Genomic DNA, 9,932 nt, shown 5'->3' with positions numbered 1-9,932 from the left:
CCTCAAATTTGCACATAATATACCTGTACATACAAAACTGTCTCTATTGTAATATACCTGCACATACAATTGTTAATTTAGATATTTTTATTCCTTATTTACTTGTTCTATTTTTTTATTTTTTTATTTTTTATTATCTGTGTTTTCTGTTCTGTCACTGTCATTCTGTTACACTGTGGAAGCTTCTGTCACGAAAACTAATTCCTTGTAATAAAGCTCACACGCACACACACACACACACACAGACACACACACACACACACACACACACACACACTGGCTCTGCGTGTTACGCTGCGGACTGTCATCACCTTTCAACGGGTGTGAAATGTTCTCAGTGGAGCTGGAAACATCTCAGTACCGTCCCCTACAGCAGCTCTGTCTCACTCTAATAAACCTGCATCATCACCTGTATCATCAGCACCTGTCTCATCCTTCTGCCAGCCCAGATGAAAAGTCTAACTTTGATGGATTGACTGTAATAACTGTATGAGAGTCTGAGGGGAAACACACACACACACACACACACACACACACACACGTTTACTTATATCTAAATGGGGACATTCCATAGGCGTAATGGTTTTTATACTGTACAGACCATATATTCTATTGTCCTACACCAACCCTACCCCTAAACCTACCCCTCACAGGAAACTTTGTGCATTTTTACAATTAAAAAAAAACTTTGTTTACTTTATTTTATAACAGTTTTACAAATGAGGACGTCCCCAAAGGGAGGTTTTTGGAGACTTTGTCAGGTTTAGCTCACTTTTGGGTACAAATTTGTCCCCAAAATATGGTTAAGTAGGTACACACACACACACACACAGACACACACACACACACACAGACACACACACACACACACAGACACACACACACACACACAGACACACACACACACACACAGACACACACACACACACACAGACACACACACACACACACAGACACACACACACACACACAGACACACACACACACACACAGACACACACACACACACACAGACACACACACACACACACAGACACACACACACACACACAGACACACACACACACACACAGACACACACACACACACACAGACACACACACACACACACAGACACACACACACACACACAGACACACACACACACACACAGACACACACACACACACACAGACACACACACACACACACAGACACACACACACACACACAGACACACACACACACACACACGCTCACACACACACGCTCACACACTGATTTCATCATCTCTTGTATCTTTAGCTCACAGACTCTCTCTCTCTCCTCTGACACCAGTGTGGACAAGTTCATTTTAATCTGTTCTCTCAGGAACAGAAATGTTTACAGACCCAGAAACACAGAAGAGATCAAATGAAGAGCAGCACTAAATCCCACACATTCGTGACTGTTTACATGTGCAACAACATTCTGATATTAAGACAACTAATCAATAAAATCAATCATGAAAATATCTGATGGGAAAACCACCAGTCATATAATCTTACAGCTCTGAATAAAGCATTTCTGTGGACAAAACACACCGGTGAATCAGCAGAGGACACAGACTGAGCTGCTGAAGGAAATTCCAGTCCCGGATTCAGATCATCAGCTCGTTAGGGTTAGATCCATGATCCATGAACCGAGGCCGTCAGATAAGAGAACCATTGTTCTAAAGGACTCAAATACAGAAGCATCCTTACAAAGTACTGATGCAGAGCCACATTTGTGTGTAGTTCATAATCAGACTCTACTAATGATGTGTTTCCAGTATAATGTGTATTTTTGTACAGTCTGATTCTGATCACAAAGTGTGCACACATTTCTGCTGATTTCTTCATCCATCCATCATCTATTCAGAAAAACATGACAGAATAAACAGGAATTTAAACCAGACTTTATGCTAATATTAAAGATAAAATCCCGTCTACACGAGAATACAGAGGATGTCGGTGAGGTCACACAGAGGTCACAGGTGACCGCTGTCTGGACAGTGACATAACAGGCCATCAAATGATGATCCTGCTGTCTTCCAGACAGACCATTGATCCTCCCTCCATAGGAGTGACACAGAAATAGTCATCAGGAACTGTTACGCACAACAGAACATGAAAATTAAAAGCTGATGAATTTGTGTGCACTTTCAGATGGACGCTGGATCATATTTTAGAGTTTGGTTTGTCTAATGATGTCCTGTATGTGAGTTTGAGGTTCATGTTAGGACAGGCTTCACTAAAGACACACAAAAACAACAAAGGGAATCCTGCCTGAGGAAAGACTGATGCCAACAGCAGCTGCATAACTCAGATCGTTCTGTTATTAGCTGCTGTAAAGCCATCAGTGTGGAAATCAAGCCTTTAATAATACTGAACATTCGGCAGCATCAACAGGGAAATCACGTGGCGGTGGGACATGCTTCTACATCAACGAAAGCTGGTGTACAGCGTTAAAAGAAGATGTGCTGTCCTGATCTAAACACTTTTCATCAACTGTAAGCCGTTCTATTCACTGCGGGAATTTTCCTCGTTTATTCTCGTAAGTGTTTACATTCCACCGCAAGCGCACAACAACTGGCTGATCAAATCACAGACATTATTACAACAACACCCAGACTCTGTTCTAATCATTCTCGGGGACTTTAATAAAGCAAATCTCTCCAGTGAACTGCAAAAAATACAGACAGCATGTTACATTTCCCACTAGAGACAGTAATATACTGGACCCATGCTACACAACAATAAAGGATGAATATCACTCTGTCCCACGAGCAGCTTTGGGGCTCTCTGATCACTGCCTGGTTCATCTTATACCGACCTACAGGCAGAAACTGAAATCAGGACTGTAAAAAGATGGACTAATGAAGCAGAGTGGGATTTACAAGCCTGCTTCGACTGCACTGACTGGAGTGTTTTTGAAGCAGGTGCCACCAATCTGAATATTAGGAACTACTCCAAAAAACTGAGAATCCAGTTTTCAGCCAATGACCCTGCGCTTCAGTGTGGAAAGGACTGAAAGACATCACCAATTTCAAGACAGCATCCCCCAGCACTGTGTTGGATCACAGCTGGCCAACGATTTGAATGAGTTCTATTGCAGGTTTGAAAAACCCTGTCTCACACCCCACACCCGTTCTGTCCATCTCTCAACATCTGTGGTCATGAAGTCGTTTGAGAGACTGGTGTTGGCTTATCTGAAGGACATCACTAGACCCTTGCTGGACCCCCTGCAGTTGGCTTACCGAGCAAACAGGTCTGTGGATGATGCAGTGAACATGGGACTGCACTTCATCCTGCGGCCTCTGGACAAATCAGGGACTTATGTGAGGATCCTGTTCATGGACTTCAGCTCCGCTTTCAACACCATCATCCCATCATTCCTCCAGACCAAACTAACCCAGCTCTCTGTTTCTAGCTCCATCTGTCAGTGGATCACCAGCTTCCTGACAGACAGGCAGCAGCTAGTACAGACTGGGGAAATTCTCATCCAGCACCCGCAGCATCAGCACTGGCGCTCCTCAGGGCTGTGTCCTCTCCCCGCTGCTCTTCTCCCTCTACACCAACGATTGCACCTCTACTGACCCCTCTGTCAAGCTCCTGAAGTTCACAGACGACACTACACTTATCAGCCTCATCCAGGACAGAGATGAGTCTGCTAACAGACAGGAGGTTAAAGAGCTGGCTGTCTGGTGCAGTCTCAACAAAATGGAGCTCAACACGCTCAAAACAGTGGAAATGATCGTGGACTTCAGGAGAAACCCCCCTGCACTCCCCCCACTCACCATCATGGACAGCACTGTGGCTGCAGTGGAGTCATTCAGATTCCTGGGCACCACAATCTCTCAGGACCTGAAGTGGGACACTCACATTGACTCCATTGTGAAAAAGGCCCAGCAGAGGCTGTATTTCCTTCACCAGCTGAGAAAGTTCAACCTGCCACAGGAGCTGCTGATTCAGTTCTGAGTCTGTCCTGTGCACTTCAGTAAGTGTCTGGTTCGGCTCAGCTACCAAAACTGACCTCAGAAGACTACAGCCTATAGTCTGGACTGCTGAGCGAATCACTGGTACAACCTTCCACGCTCTCCCAGAACTGCACTCATCCAGAGTGAGTAAAAGAGCTGGCAAAATCACTTTGGACCCCTCACATCCAGCACACTTAATCTGTGAACTACAGAGCGCTGAGCACCAGAACGGCCAGACATAAGAACAGTTTCTTCCCTCAGGCAGTCCTTCTCATGAACAGTTAACTTGTCATTAAACGTTTAAAACACAACACTATTTACACATTTAACACACGATACTCCTTATTCACATTTCCATGCATTTGTACATATCATACCTGTACACACAAATACCATCTATTCTCTATTTTTGTCTATTGTGTTTTTTTTTAAATAGTTGTATATTATTATTTCCTATTTTTACTATCTGTGACTTGTCACTGTCATTCTGTTACACTGTGGAAGCTTCTGTCACCAAAACAAATTCCTCGTATGCGTAAACACACCTGGCAATAAAGCTCTTTCTGATTTCTGAATTATTCAATGCATCATTTCTGCTGGATCGGTTTTGCACATTAAATAAAGTGTTCTTAAGGTTGCTATCTAGATTTAACTAAATATGAAGGCAGATGATGCACAGCAACAGAGAATTACCAAACCCCTTCATTAATACATTCCCTCGGACTAATCGTTCTGAGATACTCAATGAAATAAATTTCAACCAGAAATAACTGAGAATGAACTGAATTTAGGATGAATTGATCAGCCGTTCCCGTCAGATTTGTATATATCACAGCTGTTTGGTTGATGTCATATAAACTGCTGACTGGAGCTCAAATCACCTCATTTTCAGTGCGTCTCCAGATCAGTTTAGTGAGGAAATTCAAAGCATTATAAGACTTTATAGTAAAAACGATATAGTAACATTCTTTTCTGTGAATGGGTTTTTTGTTTTTATGGATTTCTGCGCTTGTCGGAAGGAGGGACTAAAAATAATGTGTTTTTTGAACATTAAAGCATGTCACCATATTCTGTTACACCAAATACACAAAATAATGATCTTTAAAAAAGCATCATATGACCCCTTTAACATGATAAAATGTGTTAAACAGACAAATACTGTATTCTTACTGTCAAAAAATCTTGAATACTGTAAAAACTGCATAATGGCACAACCACAGTCCTTTCACTGGAAAACATGGGTGAAAATCTCAAGCTACAAACAGAATGTCTGAATTAAAGAAATAGTTTAGCCAAAAATGAAAATTAGGCTAACATCCAAACATCTAAGATTAGGATGAGTTTGTCTCTTCGTCAGGTTTGTAGAAATGTAGCATTATAATCCATAATAACGCTTCCTCCAGTGAAAAAGTGCATCTGCTGTTGTCTCTCACATCAAAATCCAGCCACATATTAGTTTAGAGCTGTTTAAACGCTGCTTGATCTGCGCAGATTTCTCTCCTGATTCAGACCAGAACACTTTTTCAGTGGAGGAAGCGTTATTATGGATTATGGCCTCGTATTTGAGTTAAAAACATCTTAATGCTGGATTTGTTTCAGCTTTTGTCTTCTCCAGATGTTAACTGATGGACTGGAGTGCTGTGGATTACTTGTGGATTATTGTGATGTTTTTATCAGCTGTTTGGACTCTCATTCTGACGGCACCCATTCACTGCAGAGCATCCATTGTTGAGACACTGATGCAATGCTACATTTCTACAAACCTGATGAAGAAACAAACTCATCCTGATCTTGGATGGCCGGAGGGTGAGCAGATTTTTAGCAAATGTTTATTTATTGGGTCAACTATTCCTCTAATACAATCCTGCAGGCGTTCAGACTACAGGAAAATAAAATTGATTTAATACGGTCGGGGTCAGACTCTCAATACAGCAAATGCTGTATCTGACCCGAACCGAACTAAATCAGAAACTCATTCATCCTGCTGCTCCAGAGTCACACAGTCAGCTGTCAATGCGGCTCAAACAGGAGGAACATCTTGAAGCTTGTTTGCGTATATGTGGACAGAATGCCGTTTTTTCCCCCATGGAAATACAAAGATGAAATTTGGTAGAATCTTAATGCAGCTCTTCATAGTGATGATAAAAATCATCACAAATGTAGTCCACATGTCGTGTGTGCTTCACTCTTAAAGATAAAGGTCAGTGATGCCACAGAAGAACCTTTTAGTGATCCACCTTTTTCTTAATGTGAAGAACATCATCTAAAGAAACTTTTTCCACTATAAAGTACCTTTAGTGCAGTGGAAATGGATCATCATGGAACCATCATCCATGGGAACTTTATTTTTAATATTCCAAATCTTCTGGAGATTTTCAGTGAATAATGGCTTAAATTTGGACCTGTTCCGCATACAAAACTATATCGTATGACTTGGAATACAGCGCACGAGTCATACGGATGACTGTCGTGATGCTTTCACCGTCATTATGAATTATGAAGAGCTGCATAAAGGTTCTTCAGAACTTCTCTCGGAGCTCCTACCTTCCAGACAGCAGGTCCTCCACAGGCCAGAATGGGTCATCACCTCCTCGTTCTTCTTGCTGGTCTCGTTCTCGTTAGTAGTCTTTATTTTGCAGACCCCGCGCGAGTAGAGCCAGTAGTCCGTACCCACCGCGATGGTCATCAGACTGAAGGCGGCGAAGGCACCCACCGTGGTCAGCAGCATCTGGACGCCGCGCTCAACCACACCCATGTTGCCGCATTCCACGAAAGGGGAGCCCCCTTTCCTCTTGATGTATAGGAAATAAATATTTGTGGATTTAAGGGGACAAAATAAGAAAAAAACGGCCCGAGAGACCGAGGGCCCAAGAGGGATCGTGGATTAAACTAGAAGTAAGACAAACAGCAGGCCGCTTCTACCTGCATCTACATATTAATGCAGCTCATTAGTCTGATTATGATGAACTTGAGTGACACTCCAAATATTAAATGGGAAAGGGAACATTCTGGCAAAAGATAAACTCATCTTCACTCAATCTGGCCTGTTCTCGATCCAACTGAGAGAGACTCAGCCTTCAAATGAAGGCTCCTGGTGGAAATGTGAACCCATTACGGTACCGAACCGCCGCCGTCCGTGCGCGCATCCATGAATCTAATAATCCAACAATGGATTCGGACGAGTGATTAAAACCGATCCGTTTGAATCAAAAACAGTTTGAGGTGAAAATCATTCAGGGCTGCGATGCGTCAATTAAACCAATCCATCCTGGCGATGAAAAAAAAATTAAATAAATAAATAAATAAAAGACACATAAAATCACTCGCTTGCCTTTTCCCTAAAATTCTGGTCTCCAGTTTCCATAGGTGGCCTTTATTCCGTCGAATGCTTCTTGAGGAAAAGCGCGAGCGAGCATCACGCGACGGGAATCCGGTGAGGAGAAGCGACGCTCCACAGCAGCCCTGCGGTTCTCCCGTCCGCCGAACCGGTCACATCACACCCGGTGCCCGATCCGCAGCCCACCCGCGCCATCAACCACATGCACAAGTGAAAAAAAACCCCCGAATCACGACGGATGAACACCGAACGGACGAGCGCTGCTCCTCTCACGGCGCTGAAGGAACGGCTGATGGACGGACGCCGGAGGAAAGCGAGCATCTGATTCTATTCCGTCTTTCTGCTCGGTGTCGGGTTCCAGCAGATGGAGGTTCTCGTCTGTCTGTCTGTCTGTCTGCGGGGCCGCTTGTTGCTGCGACACTCTTCGATCTCGCTTTAATTTGGCGTCAGTTCTTCAGAATTCCAGAACGATGCGGATGTTATTCCTGCAGATGCGCGAGGAACATCTGGAGCTGAAGGCCTCATCTCAGTCTCTGAGACCTCAGATCTGGCACTAGATCACATGTTAGGTTTCAGTGAATTAAAACTAAAGAAATATGTAACATTTATAGGCGACTACTGATATGTTGCAGTGGTGAGGATCACTGGAGGACTGATGGATGTTCTGCAGCTGGTGCTGAAGCTGGACGGATCCTGCTGTTACCAAGGCGACTGTCTCCCTCTTGCGATGGAGTCAACATTAGAGATGTGTGAGCATTACAGCAGCCAACCATTAACCTTGGTTTACATGTCGGCACGCGTAATGCTCCTGACAGCCGTACTGTAGTCTCTGCATTACTGCTCAGATCGTCTCAGTGAGGTCAGGATGAGAGCAGCGAGACAGCAGGAGCACCTCAGACAGACATCAGTGCTCTAGAGCAGAGCAGAGGATACGCTTTACATTCAGGACGCGACGAGCAGCAGCCAGTGCGGCACACAGAGCCAGAGATCAAGAAGATTTATGAATTTAGAATACAATGCAGTGACGTCACGTGAAAGCAGGCCCGTGATTGGCTGCGGGTCTGGCTGATGGTGGTGCAGTTGATGTGTCTGTTCCTCATGTCTCCATGTCTCTCTCACACACACACACACACACACACACACACACACACAGACACACACACACACACACACACACACACACACAAAGCAAAACACCAAAGGCGCGTTCACTGGTATGGCACAGGTCACTTACACAAGCAGAAATATGATATGAAGATCAAATTTGCATCAAATAAAATACCTTTTTTTTATAGAAGGCATTGAATGAGAGAGAAACAAAAAAATAGAAGAACATAAACTGAAATTAAATAATGCAATAAAATGTAAAAGTAAAGTTAGCACTTAATTTATGGGTTGCACATGCAGCATTTTCTGCTCTGAGGATCTCTCTCTCTCTCTCTCTCTCTCTCTCTCTCTCTCTATATATATATATATATTCAACATATTTACAAATATTTACAAATTTAATTTAATTGCTTAAAAAGAGCTCTCTACATCATAAAACCATTCAACAAATGTAAGTCTCTTCGATTGATTGACAATTGCTAGGACTCATTTCTCAATACTTAAGTCTCTTTATCAAAACTCTTCACACTGTTCTTCTAACCTGCTTTCAGTTTGGCACCGCATTTAATTTTACATCAAAATGCAATAAAAGTAGCAAAACATTTCATACAGTCTCAAATCAACCAATTCTTCCGAAACACTAGCAACAAACACGTTTTCTATGAGGGTTAGATGACAGTGTTAATAATCAGCTGCATATGAAAACAATAGAAGTCTACGGAGCGTCTCTTTAGATGGTGTGGCTCAATCAGAGTATCTGGCAGCTCTCACATGCTGGTTTATTTGTCCATTCTGTCATCAAACACACAATTCACAGCAGCCATTAGACGGATTACAGCAACTGATCAAACAGCCATCTGTCTGTCTGTGTGTGTGTGTGTCTCTGTCTGCTTTATTCCTCGCAGCATCATTGATAATTCACCATCAGCGTCGTGTCTGTCTCTCCGTCAGTGTGTGAGTGTGTATGAGAGTATCTGAGCTCAAATGCTGAGTGTAAACTGAGCATTTTGAAGTGTTCCTGCAGCTCAAACAGGAGATCATGGTGCTGGCAACCCTAAAGTCAAGATTCGATTCCCAGAGAATGAATGAACTGATCAAATGTGTGCCTTCAATGCAACGTAAGCCACTTTGGATAAAAGATTCTGACAAATGCATGAGTGAAAATGATGCTGTGGCACACACACACACACAGTGTTCTACAGCAGTCAGCTGAACATGTGAGTGCAGGTGTGTGTGTGTGTGTGTGTGTGTGAGTTTGACTGGAGCAGACAGGCGGCTGCAGATGTGCTGACTGTCCAGTTTCCATGGGAACAACTTCATCTGCGCAGCATTCATTCATTCATGTGTCAGACTGTGTTCATGTGCGTCCTTCACGCCTGTGCTCACCTCAGCAGCTTCTACTGCATGTGTGTGTGTGTGTGAGAGAGTGTGTGTGAGAGTGAGTGGTGTGTGTGTGTGTGAGAGAGAGTGTGTGTGTGTGTGAGAGAGTGTGTGTGTGTGAGTGAGTGGTGT

The 9,932-nt window shown here is 43.3% G+C and overlaps 1 protein-coding gene across 1 annotated transcript in view; it reads right to left on the bottom strand.

Moving 5' to 3' along the window:
- Window positions 1-6,731, bottom strand: part of LOC107705909 (voltage-dependent calcium channel gamma-2 subunit-like) — a 13,045-nt gene extending 6,314 nt beyond the window's left edge. Inside the window, exon 1 of the mRNA XM_016509431.1 lies at window positions 6,521-6,731. Within this exon, the coding sequence (XP_016364917.1) occupies window positions 6,521-6,731 (211 nt within the window). The remainder of the gene's footprint in view (window positions 1-6,520) is intronic.
- Window positions 6,732-9,932: the final 3,201 nt, after the last annotated feature.

The sequence above is a fragment of the Sinocyclocheilus rhinocerous genome, unplaced genomic scaffold (assembly GCF_001515625.1).
Source record: "Sinocyclocheilus rhinocerous isolate Xijiao unplaced genomic scaffold, SAMN03320098_v1.1 scaffold1615, whole genome shotgun sequence".
Taxonomy (NCBI): domain Eukaryota; kingdom Metazoa; phylum Chordata; class Actinopteri; order Cypriniformes; family Cyprinidae; genus Sinocyclocheilus; species Sinocyclocheilus rhinocerous.
This window is presented reverse-complemented; position numbering and strand designations above follow the sequence as displayed.